This window comes from Styela clava, chromosome 11, assembly GCF_964204865.1.
Source record: "Styela clava chromosome 11, kaStyClav1.hap1.2, whole genome shotgun sequence".
Taxonomy (NCBI): domain Eukaryota; kingdom Metazoa; phylum Chordata; class Ascidiacea; order Stolidobranchia; family Styelidae; genus Styela; species Styela clava.
In genome coordinates, this window is record NC_135260.1 from 1,714,904 (window position 1) to 1,734,073 (window position 19,170).

The 19,170-nt window shown below is 40.9% G+C and overlaps 1 protein-coding gene, 5 non-coding genes and 7 pseudogenes across 6 annotated transcripts; all 13 read left to right on the plus strand.

Annotated features, from left to right (window-relative positions):
* Window positions 1-582: 582 nt before the first annotated feature.
* Window positions 583-691, plus strand: LOC144430197 (5S ribosomal RNA; annotated as a pseudogene).
* A 1,206-nt stretch (window positions 692-1,897) lies between these two features.
* Window positions 1,898-2,006, plus strand: LOC144430198 (5S ribosomal RNA; annotated as a pseudogene).
* Window positions 2,007-3,205: 1,199 nt separating this feature from the next.
* On the plus strand, window positions 3,206-3,314 carry LOC144430156 (5S ribosomal RNA; annotated as a pseudogene).
* Window positions 3,315-4,520: 1,206 nt separating this feature from the next.
* LOC144430157 (5S ribosomal RNA) lies at window positions 4,521-4,629 on the plus strand (annotated as a pseudogene).
* Window positions 4,630-5,834: 1,205 nt separating this feature from the next.
* Window positions 5,835-5,953, plus strand: LOC144430063 (5S ribosomal RNA). Its single transcript, XR_013479308.1, has one exon. It is a non-coding gene; the product is annotated as a 5S ribosomal RNA (ribosomal RNA).
* A 1,205-nt stretch (window positions 5,954-7,158) lies between these two features.
* Window positions 7,159-7,267, plus strand: LOC144430199 (5S ribosomal RNA; annotated as a pseudogene).
* Window positions 7,268-8,473: 1,206 nt separating this feature from the next.
* LOC144430158 (5S ribosomal RNA) lies at window positions 8,474-8,582 on the plus strand (annotated as a pseudogene).
* Window positions 8,583-9,786: 1,204 nt separating this feature from the next.
* Window positions 9,787-9,905, plus strand: LOC144430064 (5S ribosomal RNA). The gene has a single exon (XR_013479309.1). It is a non-coding gene; the product is annotated as a 5S ribosomal RNA (ribosomal RNA).
* A 1,205-nt stretch (window positions 9,906-11,110) lies between these two features.
* LOC144430200 (5S ribosomal RNA) lies at window positions 11,111-11,219 on the plus strand (annotated as a pseudogene).
* A 1,595-nt stretch (window positions 11,220-12,814) lies between these two features.
* LOC144429771 (zinc finger BED domain-containing protein 4-like) lies at window positions 12,815-14,626 on the plus strand. Its single transcript, XM_078117975.1, has one exon. The coding sequence runs from the start codon at window positions 12,815-12,817 to the stop codon at window positions 14,624-14,626; it is 1,812 nt and encodes a 603-aa protein (XP_077974101.1).
* A 690-nt stretch (window positions 14,627-15,316) lies between these two features.
* Window positions 15,317-15,435, plus strand: LOC144430044 (5S ribosomal RNA). The gene has a single exon (XR_013479289.1). It is a non-coding gene; the product is annotated as a 5S ribosomal RNA (ribosomal RNA).
* A 1,201-nt stretch (window positions 15,436-16,636) lies between these two features.
* Window positions 16,637-16,755, plus strand: LOC144430096 (5S ribosomal RNA). The gene has a single exon (XR_013479341.1). It is a non-coding gene; the product is annotated as a 5S ribosomal RNA (ribosomal RNA).
* A 1,181-nt stretch (window positions 16,756-17,936) lies between these two features.
* LOC144430056 (5S ribosomal RNA) lies at window positions 17,937-18,055 on the plus strand. The gene has a single exon (XR_013479302.1). It is a non-coding gene; the product is annotated as a 5S ribosomal RNA (ribosomal RNA).
* Window positions 18,056-19,170: the final 1,115 nt, after the last annotated feature.

Sequence of the window (19,170 nt, forward strand, 5' to 3'; positions counted from 1 at the left end):
AAATTTAGTTAGACTGACTGACTATTAACGTTGATACATTTTTATTGAACCGGACTTAATCGAAAAATTAAACTCTCGCCAAGTTACGGGCGATCACCGAAGTGCCACGCGCTTGTGAGAGTTTATATATAACTTTTGATACTGTGTGAGTGCACGTAACCTAGCTTTGAGCACATATAATAAAAAACAAGCTTATAAGAAGGGCAACTTTCATATATACTGTCGAACTATCTGGGTTATGTGCAATACAATGGGCATCCGCTTATCAAAAAACTTTGTCAATAACTCGTCAGGCCTCAATAACAAACAAGCGAGTTATATCAGCGACTCGATGCTTGCGTTAAGCCATACACCAGAGATAAAATACCTATGAGGAAAAACATGCAATCAATAAATTAACGCATGTAATCAATAATAACAAAATTTGACACTGGTAGAAAATGTCGGCGGTAAGCCACTGAGCGAAACAGCGACTGCCTGAGTTTCATTGTTTGTGACTCTACAAACGAAACAGTTGCGCTTCGCTTCTCTCTCATTAGGCGTTGCCTAAATATAAATAACCGAATATGTCTCGTCGATATCGCCTACGACCATACCACGTTGAATACACTAGATCTCGTAAGTTAAGCAACGTCGGGCTCGGTTAGTACTTGCATGGGTGACCGGCTGGGAATACCGGGTGCCGTAGGCTTTTCGCTTTTATCAAAAATAAAAGGAATGCTGTCTGAACAAAACATAATTTAAAATGAATATGTTATGAAATATTTCAGATTGTCGAGGACTGAATAATAACTAACAGGGGCGAAACGCAACTTTACGAATAGTCACTGAGACCCGTCATCGATATTTCGAATGCGTCTTAATAGGTATAGGCCTACTATATATGGCAGAATAATCGGTGCTACTATGGAGTGAGTTAGGATATGGGAAATCGAGACAAGACGACTTAATTAATCATATGACTGATCACGGCCAATCGCCCGGTTATCAGTCAAGGCCAGTTATTTCATTTCGGAAGCAAGCACTTAATGGTAGCGGAAGCCGTAACTTACCTGCGGTAACATGGAATACCTTACGACGACGAAGGGTTCTGAAAACTACCCCTTAATGGAATTCGAACCCACGCAGAGTAATCAGAGGTGTGGTAACGAGCGTATATCTGACACTTAGCACGATGCGCCACACGGTTGAGCACGAGTTTTACCATAGCTTGAAATCTACCTATATCTAGTATTACATAGTGAGATCTACGTCAATTCAGTACTTTAGCGCAGGTTCAAAGCCTTCATTTTGCATCCCTAGTAGATATCTCATTAAATTTAGTTAGACTGACTGACTATTAACGTTGATACATTTTATTGAACCGGACTTAATCGAAAAATTAAACTCTCGCCAAGTTACGGGCGATCACCGAAGTGCCACGCGCTTGTGAGAGTTTATATATAACTTTTGATACTGTGTGAGTGCACGTAACCTAGCTTTGAGCACATATAATAAAAAAACAAGCTTATAAGAAGGGCAACTTTCATATATACTGTCGAACTATCTGGGTTATGTGCTATACAATGGGCATCCGCTCATCAAAAAGCTTTGTCAATAACACGTCAGGCCTCAGTAACAAACAAGCGAGTTATATCAGCGACTCGATGCTTGCGTTAAGCCATACACCAGAGATAAAATACCTATGAGGAAAAACATGCAATCAATAAATTAACGCATGTAATCAATAATAACAAAATTCGACACTGGTAGAAAATGTCGGCGGTAAGCCACTGAGCGAAACAGCGACTGCCTGAGTTTCATTGTTTGTGACTCTACAAACGAAACAGTTGTGCTTCGCTTCTCTCTCATTAGGCGTTGCCTAAATATAAATAACCGAATATGTCTCGTCGATATCGCCTACGACCATACCACGTTGAATACACTAGATCTCGTAAGTTAAGCAACGTCGGGCTCGGTTAGTACTTGCATGGGTGACCGGCTGGGAATACCGGGTGCCGTAGGCTTTTCGCTTTTATCAAAAATAAAAGGAATGCTGTCTGAACAAAACATAATTTAAAATGAATATGTTATGAAATATTTCAGATTGTCGAGGACTGAATAATAACTAACAGGGGCGAAACGCAACTTTACGAATAGTCACTGAGACCCGTCATCGATATTTCGAATGCGTCTTAATAGGTATACTATATATGGCAGAATAATCGGTGCTACTATGGAGTGAGTTAGGATATGGGAAATCGAGATAAGACGACTTAATTAATCATATGACGGATCACGGCCAATCGCCCGGTTATCAGTCAAGGCCAGTTATTTCATTTCGGAAGCAAGCACTTAATGGTAGCGGAAGCCGTAACTTACCTGCGGTAACATGGACTACCTTACGACGACGAAGGGTTCTGAAAACTATCCCTTAATGGAATTCGAACCCACGCAGAGTAATCAGAGGTGTGGTACGAGCGTATATCTGACACTTAGCACGATGCGCCACACGGTTGAGCACGAGTTTTACCATAGCTTGAAATCTACCTATATCTAGTATTACATAGTGAGATCTACGTCAATTCAGTACTTTAGCGCAGGTTCAAAGCCTTCATTTTGCATCCCTAGTAGATATCTCATTAAATTTAGTTAGACTGACTGACTATTAACGTTGATACATTTTTATTGAACCGGACTTAATCGAAAAATTAAACTCTCGCCAAGTTACGGGCGATCACCGAAGTGCCACGCGCTTGTGAGAGTTTATATATAACTTTTGATACTGTGTGAGTGCACGTAACCTAGCTTTGAGCACATATAATAAAAAACAAGCTTATAAGAAGGGCAACTTTCATATATACTGTCGAACTATCTGGGTTATGTGCTATACAATGGGCATCCGCTCATCAAAAAGCTTTGTCAATAACACGTCAGGCCTCAGTAACAAACAAGCGAGTTATATCAGCGACTCGATGCTTGCGTTAAGCCATACACCAGAGATAAAATACCTATGAGGAAAAACATGCAATCAATAAATTAACGCATGTAATCAATAATAACAAAATTCGACACTGGTAGAAAATGTCGGCGGTAAGCCACTGAGCGAAACAGCGACTGCCTGAGTTTCATTGTTTGTGACTCTACAAACGAAACAGTTGCGCTTCGCTTCTCTCTCATTAGGCGTTGCCTAAATATAAATAACCGAATATGTCTCGTCGATATCGCCTACGACCATACCACGTTGAATACACCCGATCTCGTAAGTTAAGCAACGTCGGGCTCGGTTAGTACTTGCATGGGTGACCGGCTGGGAATACCGGGTGCCGTAGGCTTTTCGCTTTTATCAAAAATAAAAGGAATGCTGTCTGAACAAAACATAATTTAAAATGAATATGTTATAAAATATTTCAGATTGTCGAGGACTGAATAATAACTAACAGGGGCGAAACGCAACTTTACGAATAGTCACTGAGACCCGTCATCGATATTTCGAATGCGTCTTAATAGGTATAGGCCTACTATATATGGCAGAATAATCGGTGCTACTATGGAGTGAGTTAGGATATGGGAAATCGAGATAAGACGACTTAATTAATCATATGACGGATCACGGCCAATCGCCCGGTTATCAGTCAAGGCCAGTTATTTCATTTCGGAAGCAAGCACTTAATGGTAGCGGAAGCCGTAACTTACCTGCGGTAACATGGACTACCTTACGACGACGAAGGGTTCTGAAAACTACCCCTTAATGGAATTCGAACCCACGCAGAGTAATCAGAGGTGTGGTAACGAGCGTATATCTGACACTTAGCACGATGCGCCACACGGTTGAGCACAAGTTTTACCATAGCTTGAAATCTACCTATATCTAGTATTACATAGTGAGATCTACGTCAATTCAGTACTTTAGCGCAGGTTCAAAGCCTTCATTTTGCATCCCTAGTAGATATCTCATTAAATTTAGTTAGACTGACTGACTATTAACGTTGATACATTTTTATTGAACCAGACTTAATCGAAAAATTAAACTCTCGCCAAGTTACGGGCGATCACCGAAGTGCCACGCGCTTTTGAGAGTTTATATATAACTTTTGATACTGTGTGAGTGCACGTAACCTAGCTTTGAGCACATATAATAAAAAACAAGCTTATAAGAAGGGCAACTTTCATATATACTGTCGAACTATCTGGGTTATGTGCTATACAATGGGCATCCGCTCATCAAAAAGCTTTGTCAATAACACGTCAGGCCTCAGTAACAAACAAGCGAGTTATATCAGCGACTCGATGCTTGCGTTAAGCCATACACCAGAGATAAAATACCTATGAGGAAAAACATGCAATCAATAAATTAACGCATGTAATCAATAATAACAAAATTCGACACTGGTAGAAAATGTCGGCGGTAAGCCACTGAGCGAAACAGCGACTGCCTGAGTTTCATTGTTTGTGACTCTACAAACGAAACAGTTGCGCTTCGCTTCTCTCTCATTAGGCGTTGCCTAAATATAAATAACCGAATATGTCTCGTCGATATCGCCTACGACCATACCACGTTGAATACACCCGATCTCGTAAGTTAAGCAACGTCGGGCTCGGTTAGTACTTGCATGGGTGACCGGCTGGGAATACCGGGTGCCGTAGGCTTTTCGCTTTTATCAAAAATAAAAGGAATGCTGTCTGAACAAAACATAATTTAAAATGAATATGTTATAAAATATTTCAGATTGTCGAGGACTGAATAATAACTAACAGGGGCGAAACGCAACTTTACGAATAGTCACTGAGACCCGTCATCGATATTTCGAATGCGTCTTAATAGGTATAGGCCTACTATATATGGCAGAATAATCGGTGCTACTATGGAGTGAGTTAGGATATGGGAAATCGAGATAAGACGACTTAATTAATCATATGACGGATCACGGCCAATCGCCCGGTTATCAGTCAAGGCCAGTTATTTCATTTCGGAAGCAAGCACTTAATGGTAGCGGAAGCCGTAACTTACCTGCGGTAACATGGACTACCTTACGACGACGAAGGGTTCTGAAAACTATCCCTTAATGGAATTCGAACCCACGCAGAGTAATCAGAGGTGTGGTAACGAGCGTATATCTGACACTTAGCACGATGCGCCACACGGTTGAGCACAAGTTTTACCATAGCTTGAAATCTACCTATATCTAGTATTACATAGTGAGATCTACGTCAATTCAGTAATTTAGCGCAGGTTCAAAGCCTTCATTTGCATCCCTAGTAGATATCTCATTAAATTTAGTTAGACTGACTGACTATTAACGTTGATACATTTTTATTGAACCGGACTTAATCGAAAAATTAAACTCTCGCCAAGTTACGGGCGATCACCGAAGTGCCACGCGCTTGTGAGAGTTTATATATAACTTTTGATACTGTGTGAGTGCACGTAACCTAGCTTTGAGCACATATAAAAAAAAAAAAGCTTATAAGAAGGGCAACTTTCATATATACTGTCGAACTATCTGGGTTATGTGCAATACAATGGGCATCCGCTTATCAAAAAGCTTTGTCAATAACACGTCAGGCCTCAATAACAAACAAGCGAGTTATATCAGCGACTCGATGCTTGCGTTAAGCCATACACCAGAGATAAAATACCTATGAGGAAAAACATGCAATCAATAAATTAACGCATGAAATCAATAATAACAAAATTTGACACTGGTAGAAAATGTCGGCGGTAAGCCACTGAGCGAAAGAGCGACTGCCTGAGTTTCATTGTTTGTGACTCTACAAACGAAACAGTTGCGCTTCGCTCCTCTCTCATTAGGCGTTGCCTAAATATAAATAACCGAATATGTCTCGTCGATATCGCCTACGACCATACCACGTTGAATACACCCGATCTCGTTCGATCTCGGAAGTTAAGCAACTTCGGGCTTGGTTAGTACTTGCATGGGTGACCGGCTGGGAATACCGGGTGCCGTAGGCTTTTCGCTTTTATCAAAAATAAAAGGAATGCTGTCTGAACAAAACATAATTTAAAATGAATATGTTATAAAATATTTCAGATTGTCGAGGACTGAATAATAACTAACAGGGGCGAAACGCAACTTTACGAATAGTCACTGAGACCCGTCATCGATATTTCGAATGCGTCTTAATAGGTATAGCCCTACTATATATGGCAGTATAATCGGTGCTACTATGGAGTGAGTTAGGATATGGGAAATCGAGATAAGACGACTTAATTAATCATATGACGGATCACGGCCAATCGCCCGGTTATCAGTCAAGGCCAGGTATTTCATTTCGGAAGCAAGCACTTAATGGTAGCGGAAGCCGTAACTTACCTGCGGTAACATGGACTACCTTACGACGACGAAGGGTTCTGAAAACTATCCCTTAATGGAATTCGAACCCACGCAGAGTAATCAGAGGTGTGGTAACGAGCGTATATCTGACACTTAGCACGATGCGCCACACGGTTGAGCACGAGTTTTACCATAGCTTGAAATCTACCTATATCTAGTATTACATAGTGAGATCTACGTCAATTCAGTAGTTTAGCGCAGGTTCAAAGCCTTCATTTGCATCCCTAGGAGATATCTCATTAAATTTAGTTAGACTGACTGACTATTAACGTTGATACATTTTTATTGAACCGGACTTAATCGAAAAATTAAACTCTCGCCAAGTTACGGGCGATCACCGAAGTGCCACGCGCTTGTGAGAGTTTATATATAACTTTTGATACTGTGTGAGTGCACGTAACCTAGCTTTGAGCACATATAATAAAAAACAAGCTTATAAGAAGGGCAACTTTCATATATACTGTCGAACTATCTGGGTTATGTGCAATACAATGGGCATCCGCTTATCAAAAAGCTTTGTCAATAACACGTCAGGCCTCAATAACAAACAAGCGAGTTATATCAGCGACTCGATGCTTGCGTTAAGCCATACACCAGAGATAAAATACCTATGAGGAAAAACATGCAATCAATAAATTAACGCATGTAATCAATAATAACAAAATTTGACACTGGTAGAAAATGTCGGCGGTAAGCCACTGAGCGAAACAGCGACTGCCTGAGTTTCATTGTTTGTGACTCCACAAACGAAACAGTTGCGCTTCGCTTCTCTCTCATTAGGCGTTGCCTAAATATAAATAACCGAATATGTCTCGTCGATATCGCCTACGACCATACCACGTTGAATACACTAGATCTCGTAAGTTAAGCAACGTCGGGCTCGGTTAGTACTTGCATGGGTGACCGGCTGGGAATACCGGGTGCCGTAGGCTTTTCGCTTTTATCAAAAATAAAAGGAATCCTGTCTGAACAAAACATAATTTAAAATGAATATGTTATAAAATATTTCAGATTGTCGAGGACTGAATAATAACTAACAGGGGCGAAACGCAACTTTACGAATAGTCACTGAGACCCGTCATCGATATTTCGAATGCGTCTTAATAGGTATAGGTCTACTATATATGGCAGAATAATCGGTGCTACTATGGAGTGAGTTAGGATATGGGAAATCGAGATAAGACGACTTAATTAATCATATGACGGATCACGGCCAATCGCCCGGTTATCAGTCAAGGCCAGTTATTTCATTTCGGAAGCAAGCACTTAATGGTAGCGGAAGCCGTAACTCACCTGCGGTAACATGGACTACCTTACGACGACGAAGGGTTCTGAAAACTACCCCTTAATGGAATTCGAACCCACGCAGAGTAATCAGAGGTGTGGTAACGAGCGTATATCTGACACTTAGCACGATGCGCCACACGGTTGAGCACAAGTTTTACCATAGCTTGAAATCTACCTATATCTAGTATTACATAGTGAGATCTACGTCAATTCAGTACTTTAGCGCAGGTTCAAAGCCTTCATTTTGCATCCCTAGTAGATATCTCATTAAATTTAGTTAGACTGACTGACTATTAACGTTGATACATTTTTATTGAACCAGACTTAATCGAAAAATTAAACTCTCGCCAAGTTACGGGCGATCACCGAAGTGCCACGCGCTTGTGAGAGTTTATATATAACTTTTGATACTGTGTGAGTGCACGTAACCTAGCTTTGAGCACATATAATAAAAAACAAGCTTATAAGAAGGGCAACTTTCATATATACTGTCGAACTATCTGGGTTATGTGCTATACAATGGGCATCCGCTCATCAAAAAGCTTTGTCAATAACACGTCAGGCCTCAGTAACAAACAAGCGAGTTATATCAGCGACTCGATGCTTGCGTTAAGCCATACACCAGAGATAAAATACCTATGAGGAAAAACATGCAATCAATAAATTAACGCATGTAATCAATAATAACAAAATTCGACACTGGTAGAAAATGTCGGCGGTAAGCCACTGAGCGAAACAGCGACTGCCTGAGTTTCATTGTTTGTGACTCTACAAACGAAACAGTTGCGCTTCGCTTCTCTCTCATTAGGCGTTGCCTAAATATAAATAACCGAATATGTCTCGTCGATATCGCCTACGACCATACCACGTTGAATACACCCGATCTCGTAAGTTAAGCAACGTCGGGCTCGGTTAGTACTTGCATGGGTGACCGGCTGGGAATACCGGGTGCCGTAGGCTTTTCGCTTTTATCAAAAATAAAAGGAATGCTGTCTGAACAAAACATAATTTAAAATGAATATGTTATAAAATATTTCAGATTGTCGAGGACTGAATAATAACTAACAGGGGCGAAACGCAACTTTACGAATAGTCACTGAGACCCGTCATCGATATTTCGAATGCGTCTTAATAGGTATAGGCCTACTATATATGGCAGAATAATCGGTGCTACTATGGAGTGAGTTAGGATATGGGAAATCGAGATAAGACGACTTAATTAATCATATGACGGATCACGGCCAATCGCCCGGTTATCAGTCAAGGCCAGTTATTTCATTTCGGAAGCAAGCACTTAATGGTAGCGGAAGCCGTAACTTACCTGCGGTAACATGGACTACCTTACGACGACGAAGGGTTCTGAAAACTATCCCTTAATGGAATTCGAACCCACGCAGAGTAATCAGAGGTGTGGTAACGAGCGTATATCTGACACTTAGCACGATGCGCCACACGGTTGAGCACAAGTTTTACCATAGCTTGAAATCTACCTATATCTAGTATTACATAGTGAGATCTACGTCAATTCAGTAATTTAGCGCAGGTTCAAAGCCTTCATTTGCATCCCTAGTAGATATCTCATTAAATTTAGTTAGACTGACTGACTATTAACGTTGATACATTTTTATTGAACCGGACTTAATCGAAAAATTAAACTCTCGCCAAGTTACGGGCGATCACCGAAGTGCCACGCGCTTGTGAGAGTTTATATATAACTTTTGATACTGTGTGAGTGCACGTAACCTAGCCTTGAGCACATATAAAAAAAAAAAGCTTATAAGAAGGGCAACTTTCATATATACTGTCGAACTATCTGGGTTATGTGCAATACAATGGGCATCCGCTTATCAAAAAGCTTTGTCAATAACACGTCAGGCCTCAATAACAAACAAGCGAGTTATATCAGCGACTCGATGCTTGCGTTAAGCCATACACCAGAGATAAAATACCTATGAGGAAAAACATGCAATCAATAAATTAACGCATGAAATAAATAATAACAAAATTTGACACTGGTAGAAAATGTCGGCGGTAAGCCACTGAGCGAAACAGCGACTGCCTGAGTTTCATTGTTTGTGACTCTACAAACGAAACAGTTGCGCTTCGCTCCTCTCTCATTAGGCGTTGCCTAAATATAAATAACCGAATATGTCTCGTCGATATCGCCTACGACCATACCACGTTGAATACACCCGATCTCGTTCGATCTCGGAAGTTAAGCAACTTCGGGCTTGGTTAGTACTTGCATGGGTGACCGGCTGGGAATACCGGGTGCCGTAGGCTTTTCGCTTTTATCAAAAATAAAAGGAATGCTGTCTGAACAAAACATAATTTAAAATGAATATGTTATAAAATATTTCAGATTGTCGAGGACTGAATAATAACTAACAGGGGCGAAACGCAACTTTACGAATAGTCACTGAGACCCGTCATCGATATTTCGAATGCGTCTTAATAGGTATAGCCCTACTATATATGGCAGTATAATCGGTGCTACTATGGAGTGAGTTAGGATATGGGAAATCGAGATAAGACGACTTAATTAATCATATGACGGATCACGGCCAATCGCCCGGTTATCAGTCAAGGCCAGGTATTTCATTTCGGAAGCAAGCACTTAATGGTAGCGGAAGCCGTAACTTACCTGCGGTAACATGGACTACCTTACGACGACGAAGGGTTCTGAAAACTATCCCTTAATGGAATTCGAACCCACGCAGAGTAATCAGAGGTGTGGTAACGAGCGTATATCTGACACTTAGCACGATGCGCCACACGGTTGAGCACGAGTTTTACCATAGCTTGAAATCTACCTATATCTAGTATTACATAGTGAGATCTACGTCAATTCAGTAGTTTAGCGCAGGTTCAAAGCCTTCATTTGCATCCCTAGGAGATATCTCATTAAATTTAGTTAGACTGACTGACTATTAACGTTGATACATTTTTATTGAACCGGACTTAATCGAAAAATTAAACTCTCGCCAAGTTACGGGCGATCACCGAAGTGCCACGCGGTTGTGAGAGTTTATATATAACTTTTGATACTGTGTGAGTGCACGTAACCTAGCTTTGAGCACATATAATAAAAAACAAGCTTATAAGAAGGGCAACTTTCATATATACTGTCGAACTATCTGGGTTATGTGCAATACAATGGGCATCCGCTTATCAAAAAGCTTTGTCAATAACACGTCAGGCCTCAATAACAAACAAGCGAGTTATATCAGCGACTCGATGCTTGCGTTAAGCCATACACCAGAGATAAAATACCTATGAGGAAAAACATGCAATCAATAAATTAACGCATGTAATCAATAATAACAAAATTTGACACTGGTAGAAAATGTCGGCGGTAAGCCACTGAGCGAAACAGCGACTGCCTGAGTTTCATTGTTTGTGACTCCACAAACGAAACAGTTGCGCTTCGCTTCTCTCTCATTAGGCGTTGCCTAAATATAAATAACCGAATATGTCTCGTCGATATCGCCTACGACCATACCACGTTGAATACACTAGATCTCGTAAGTTAAGCAACGTCGGGCTCGGTTAGTACTTGCATGGGTGACCGGCTGGGAATACCGGGTGCCGTAGGCTTTTCGCTTTTATCAAAAATAAAAGGAATGCTGTCTGAACAAAACATAATTTAAAATGAATATGTTATGAAATATTTCAGATTGTCGAGGACTGAATAATAACTAACAGGGGCGAAACGCAACTTTACGAATAGTCACTGAGACCCGTCATCGATATTTCGAATGCGTCTTAATAGGTATAGGCCTACTATATATGGCAGAATAATCGGTGCTACTATGGAGTGAGTTAGGATATGGGAAATCGAGATAAGACGACTTAATTAATCATATGACGGATCACGGCCAATCGCCCGGTTATCAGTCAAGGCCAGTTATTTCATTTCGGAAGCAAGCACTTAATGGTAGCGGAAGCCGTAACTTACCTGCGGTAACATGGACTACCTTGCGACGACGAAGGGTTCTGAAAACTACCCCTTAATGGAATTCGAACCCACGCAGAGTAATCAAAGGTGTGGTAACGAGCGTATATCTGACACTTAGCACGATGCGCCACACGGTTGAGCACAAGTTTTACCATAGCTTGAAATCTACCTATATCTAGTATTACATAGTGAGATCTACGTCAATTCAGTACTTTAGCGCAGGTTCAAAGCCTTCATTTTGCATCCCTAGTAGATATCTCATTAAATTTAGTTAGACTGACTGACTATTAACGTTGATACATTTTTATTGAACCGGACTTAATCGAAAAATTAAACTCTCGCCAAGTTACGGGCGATCACCGAAGTGCCACGCGCTTGTGAGAGTTTATATATAACTTTTGATACTGTGTGAGTGCACGTAACCTAGCTTTGAGCACATATAATAAAAAACAAGCTTATAAGAAGGGCAACTTTCATATATACTGTCGAACTATCTGGGTTTTGTGTAGGGCCCGACCGATATATCGGCCGGCCGATATATCGGCCTTGTTTTTCACAAATTTTGAACTATCGGTATCGGCTAATTTTACCGATAGTTATCGGCTAATCACGTGACTGCCAAAGTGTCAAAATTGCGCCGGGAAAGCAGTTTTATCGCTTGTTTAATTCGAGAGCGGTTCTGCGTGAAACTCTTTTTCTTCACTATTTCTATTTCTCTCTTATCAAAAGCGGTTTCACGGACGATTGCGACACGGGATTTCACACTTTGCAAGCAAGTTTGCAGCGTGGTGGCTTACAAATCGAAGCGATAGAACACGTGAACGGCTTATTTGTGTCAAATAATATACGCTAGATTAAATAGAGAATTTTCGCGTAGTTTACACGGCGCTTGATTTCCCTTGCGCTTTAGTTGTTGAAGGTTGCCGGGAAAGCAGTTTTATCGCTTGTTTAATTCGAGAGCGGTTCTGCGTGAAACTCTTTTTCTTCACTATTTCTATTTCTCTCTTATCAAAAGCGGTTTCACGGACGATTGCGACACGGGATTTCACACTTTGCAAGCAAGTTTGCAGCGTGGTGGCTTACAAATCGAAGCAATAGAACACGTGAACGGCTTATTTGTGTCAAATAATATGCGCTAGATAGAGAATTTTCGCGTAGTTTACACGGCGCTTGATTTCCCTTGCGCTTTAGTCGTTGAAGGTATTATTTAACTTCTTGTATTGGTATGTTATAGATGGCTGGTTCTAGCGGTAAGAGCAAAGTATGGGAATACTTTGTATGCCACGGTGATGGTGTACTTTGTAAAATATGCTCATCATTGTTAAGTCAAGGTTCCGCCGATTCCAAAAAGAAAAACACCAGTAATTTGTGGAGTCATCTCAGATCGAAACACAAGAGCAAGTATGATGAGATTTCGCAGACGCAGTTAACGCGAAAAAGGCCAGCTGAAGCTTCCCAGTTTAATCGGCAACCTTCATGGGAACACATAATGGATAAATTTAATAAATGGCATGGAAATGACGCAAGAACGAAATCACTTGATAAAATAATAATGGAGATGATAGCCACTGACAACAGGCCATTTGCAATAGTGCAAGATGATGGATTCCGCAGGCTAATAGAAACCATTGAACCTCGCTACGCCCTAAAGACTGAGAAGTATTTCAGAACAGAAATGCTGCCACAAATATATGAACTTGTGAGCCAGAAAATAATGACTCTTCTCGTGACAGAAAATGCTGGCGATGGATTGGCATTTACTACAGACTGCTGGTCAGGACCAACAGAATCACTTATGAGCTTGACTGTTCATTTTATAAATTGTAATTGGGGACGATTCCAAATTGTATTAAACATCAAGGCCATGCATGGCTCGCATACTGGAGAGTACATAGGAACCACTTTTTTGGATTTACTGCAACAGTGGGATATTGACAAGAACCGTGTGTTCCTAGTTCTTCGTGACAGCGGGGCAAACATGGTAAAGGGTTTAAATATGGTAGAACTTCCCAATCTAAGCTGCTTTGCCCATAGCCTTCAACTTGTTATTAATGATGGGCTCCAAGCACAAAGAGCTGTGTCTGACCTCTTGGCAAAAGTAAGGAAGATTGCCACACATTTCAACCATTCGGTTTTGGCCAAACAGCAACTACAAGATATACAGCAGTCGCTTGACCTGCCCGTCCATGCAATAGTGCAATCAATACCAACACGGTGGAACTCCGCCTTACACATGCTGCAGCGAGTTTTAGAACAAAAAAGATCGCTATCATGGTACTCAGCAGAGCATGGCCATATCCAAAATTCATTGCCCAATGAGCACGAGTGGAGTTTGATCGAAAATTTGATTGAGACGCTAGAGCCCTTCAACAGAGTTACTCTTGACATTTCAAGAAAGGATGCAACTATCCCTCTCATCATACCGAGTGTTGGCGTTTTGAAGCTGCTATTAGGATCTTCGGGGCCGGAAACCAGGGGTATAAAGTCCATGAGGGAGGTTATGCTTCGAAGTATCAATTCAAGATTTTGTAAAATTCAAGAAAACAGGCAGGCCATGCTGGCTTGTCTGCTGGATCCACGATTCAAAGATAGGGCAATTCTGGATGAAGCAAGCAAACAGCGGGCAATACAATGGATGGAGGAAGAGTCAAATGCCTTAGCAGCGTCTACACCTACTGCAGAGCCTGAAGTGACACAGCCAGGTCCAAGCTCGCTTGATACTATGTTTGACTCGATTTTGCATCATGAAAGACCATCATCTGGTACAGGCAGTAGTCAGCTCCATCAATATATGCTGGAGCCAGTGGCTGACAGAAAGAAAACGGATGTATGCAAATGGTGGCATGACAATGCTTGTCGATTTCCTATCTTAGCTATATTGGCCAGAAAATACCTTTCGGCACCACCAACATCTGTTCCCAGTGAAAGAGTATTCAGCACCGCTGGGAATATCTATGCAGATAACAGATGTTCATTGCTTGGAGCCAATGCAGAAAAACTCTGCTTTCTCAACTATAACTTGAGACTGTTAAACTGGAGCTATTGAGATTCCATAAACTTACATAAGTGTTCTTTCTTTTTCCCCATGCACACAATTTTCTTCAGCACTGTGGCTTTACACTGTTTGTTTCTAATATAAGGCGTTGAAAATCGCTATTCCTAAAAAAACTTAGTGATGCACAAATTTGCATTTTTTTATAATCATTGCATGAGTTTCAACATTTATTTCTTTTGCAAGAAAAACACAGAATTCTCAGAGTGTTGTTTGTTACTTGTAGCAATTTTTTTTATGTGAAGAAACATCGGTATCGTTATCGGCTTATCGGCCTAGTTTTGGAAAACTAGCAGTATCGGTATCGGTTCAAAAAGGCAGTATCGGTCGGGCCCTAGTTATGTGCAATACAATGGGCATCCGCTTATCAAAAAGCTTTGTTAATAACACGTCAGGCCTCAATAACAAACAAGCGAGTTATATCAGGGACTCGATGCTTGCGTTAAGCCATACACCAGAGATAAAATACCTATGAGGAAAAACATGCAATCAATAAATTAACGCATGTAATCAATAATAACAAAATTTGACACTGGGAGAAAATGTCGGCGGTAAGCCACTGAGCGAAACAGCGACTGCCTGAGTTTCATTGTTTGTGACTCTACAAACGAAACAGTTGCGCTTCGCTTCTCTCTCATTAGGCGTTGCCTAAATATAAATAACCGAATATGTCTCGTCGATATCGCCTACGACCATACCACGTTGAATACACCCGATCTCGTTCGATCTCGGAAGTTAAGCAACGTCGGGCTCGGTTAGTACTTGCATGGGTGACCGGCTGGGAATACCGGGTGCCGTAGGCTTTTCGCTTTTATCAAAAATAAAAGGAATGCTGTCTGAACAAAACATAATTTAAAATGAATATGTTATAAAATATTTCATATGGTCGAGGACTGAATAATAACTAACAGGGGCGAAACGCAACTTTACGAATAGTCACTGAGACCCGTCATCGATATTTCGAATGCGTCTAAATAGATATAGGCCTACTATATATGGCAGAATAATCGGTGCTACTATGGAGTGAGCTAGGATATGGGAAATCGAGATAAGACGACTTAATTAATCATATGACGGATCACGGCCAATCGCCCGGTTATCAGTCAAGGCCAGTTATTTCATTTCGGAAGCAAGCACTTAATGGTAGCGGAAGCCGTAACTTACCTGCGGTAACTACCTTACGACGACGAAGGTTTTCTGAAAACTATCCCTTAATGGAATTCGAACCCACGCAGAGTAATCAGAGGTGTGGTAACGAGCGTATATCTGACACTTAGTACGATGCGCCACACGGTTGAGCACGAGTTTTACCATAGCTTGAAATCTACCTATATCTAGTATTACATAGTGAGATCTACGTCAATTCAGTACTTTAGCGCAGGTTCAAAGCCTTCATTTTGCATCCCTAGTAGATATCTCATTAAATATAGTTAGACTGACTGACTATTAACGTTGATACATTTTTATTGAACCGGACTTAATCGAAAAATTAAACTCTCGCCAAGTTACGGGCGATCACCGAAGTGCCACGCGCTTGTGAGAGTTTATATATAACTTTTGATACTGTGTGAGTGCACGTAACCTAGCTTTGAGCACATATAATAAAAAACAAGCTTATAAGAAGGGCAACTTTCATATATACTGTCGAACTATCTGGGTTATGTGCAATACAATGGGCATCCGCTTATCAAAAAGCTTTGTCAATAACACGTCAGGCCTCAATAACAAACAAGCGAGTTATATCAGGGACTCGATGCTTGCGTTAAGCCATACACCAGAGATAAAATACCTATGAGGAAAAACATACAATCAATAAATTAACGCATGTAATCAATAATAACAAAATTTGACACTGGTAGAAAATGTCGGCGGTAAGCCACTGAGCGAAACAGCGACTGCCTGAGTTTCATTGTTTGTGACTCTACAAACGAAACAGTTGTGCTTCGCTTCTCTCTCATTAGGCGTTGCCTAAATATAAATAACCGAATATGTCTCGTCGATATCGCCTACGAACATACCACGTTGAATACACCCGATCTCGTTCGATCTCGGAAGTTAGGCAACGTCGGGCTCGGTTAGTACTTGCATGGGTGACCGGCTGGGAATACCGGGTGCCGTAGGCTTTTCGCTTTTATCAAAAATAAAAGGAATGCTGTCTTAACAAAACATAATTTAAAATGAATATGTTATAAAATATTTCAGATTGTCGAGGACTGAATAATAACTAACAGGGGCGAAACGCAACTTTACGAATAGTCACTGAGACCCGTCATCGATATTTCGAATGCGTCTTAATAGGTATAGGCCTGCTATATATGGCAGAATAATCGGTGCTACTATGGAGTGAGTTAGTATATGAGAAATCGAGATAAGACGACTTAATTAATCATATGACGGATCACGCCAATCGCCCGGTTATCAGTCAAGGTCAGTTATTTCATTTCGGAAGCAAGCACTTAATGGTAGCGGAAGCCGTAACTTACCTGCGGTAACATGGACTACCTTACGACGACGAAGGGTTCTGAAAACTATCCCTTAATGGAATTCGAACCCACGCAGAGTAATCAGAGGTGTGGTAACGAGCGTATATCTGACACTTAGCACGATGCGCCACACGGTTGAGCACGAGTTTTACCATAGCTTGAAATCTACCTATATCTAGTATTACATAGTGAGATCTACGTCAATTCAGTACTTTAGCGCAGGTTCAAAGCCTTCATTTTGCATCCCTAGTAGATATCTCATTAAATTTAGTTAGACTGACTGACTATTAACGTTGATACATTTTTATTGAATCTCGCCAAGTTACGGGCGATCACCGAAGTGCCACGCGCTTGTGAGAGTTTATATATAACTTTTGATACTGTGTGAGTGCACGTAACCTAGCTTTGAGCACATATAATAAAAAACAAGCTTATAAGAAAGGCAACTTTCATATATACTGTCGAACTATCTGGGTTATGTGCAATACAATGGGCATCCGCTTATCAAAAAGCTTTGTCAATAACACGTCAGGCCTCAATAACAAACAAGCGAGTTATATCAGGGACTCGATGCTTGCGTTAAGCCATACACCAGAGATAAAATACCTATGAGGAAAAACATGCAATCAATAAATTAACGCATGTAATCAATAATAACAAAATTTGACACTGGTAGAAAATGTCGGCGGTAAGCCACTGAGCGAAACAGCGACTGCCTGAGTTTCATTGTTTGTGACTCTACAAACGAAACAGTTGAGCTTCGCTTCTCTCTCATTAGGCGTTGCCTAAATATAAATAACCGAATATGTCTCGTCGATATCGCCTACGACCATACCACGTTGAATACACCCGATCTCGTTCGATCTCGGAAGTTAAGCAACGTCGGGCTCGGTTAGTACTTGCATGGGTGACCGGCTGGGAATACCGGGTGCCGTAGGCTTTTCGCTTTTATCAAAAATAAAAGGAATGCTGTCTGAACAAAACATAATTTAAAATGAATATGTTATAAAATATTTCAGATTGTCGAGGACTGAATAATAACTAACAGGGGCGAAACGCAACTTTACGAATAGTCACTGAGACCCGTCATCGATATTTCGAATGCGTCTTAATAGGTATAGGCCTACTATATATGGCAGAATAATCGGTGCTACTATGGAGTGAGTTAGGATATGAGAAATCGAGATAAGACGACCTAATTAATCATATGACGGATCACGCCAATCGCCCGGTTATCAGTCAAGGCCAGTTATTTCATTTCGAAAGCAAGCACTTAATGGTAGCGGAAGCCGTAACTTACCTGCGGTAACATGGACTACCTTACGACGACGAAGGGTTCTGAAAACTATCCCTTAATGGAATTCGAACCCACGCAGAGTAATCAGAGGTGTGGTAACGAGCGTATATCTGACACTTAGCACGATGCGCCACACGGTTGAGCACGAGTTTTACCATAGCTTGAAATCTACCTATATCTAGTATTACATAGTGAGATCTACGTCAATTCAGTACTTTAGCGCAGGTTCAAAGCCTTCATTTTGCATCCCTAGTAGATATCTCATTAAATTTAGTTAAACTGACTGACTATTAACGTTGATACATTTTTATTGAACCGGACTTAATCGAAAAATTAAACTCTCGCCAAGTTACGGGCGATCACCGAAGTGCCACGCGCTTGTGAGAGTTTATATATAACTTTTGATACTGTGTGAGTGCACGTAACCTAGCTTTGAGCACATATAATAGAAAACAAGCTTATAAGAAGGGCAACTTTCATATATACTGTCGAACTATCTGGGTTATGTGCAATACAATGGGCATCCGCTTATCAAAAAGCATTGTCAATAACACGTCAGGCCTCAATAACAAACAAGCGAGTTATATCAGCGACTCGATGCTTGCGTTAAGCCATACACCAGAGATAAAATACCTATGAGGAAAAACATGCAATCAATAAATTAACGCATGTAATCAATAATAACAAAATTTGACACTGGTAGAAAGTGTCGGCGGTAAGCCACTGAGCGAAACAGCGACTGCCTGAGTTTCATTGTT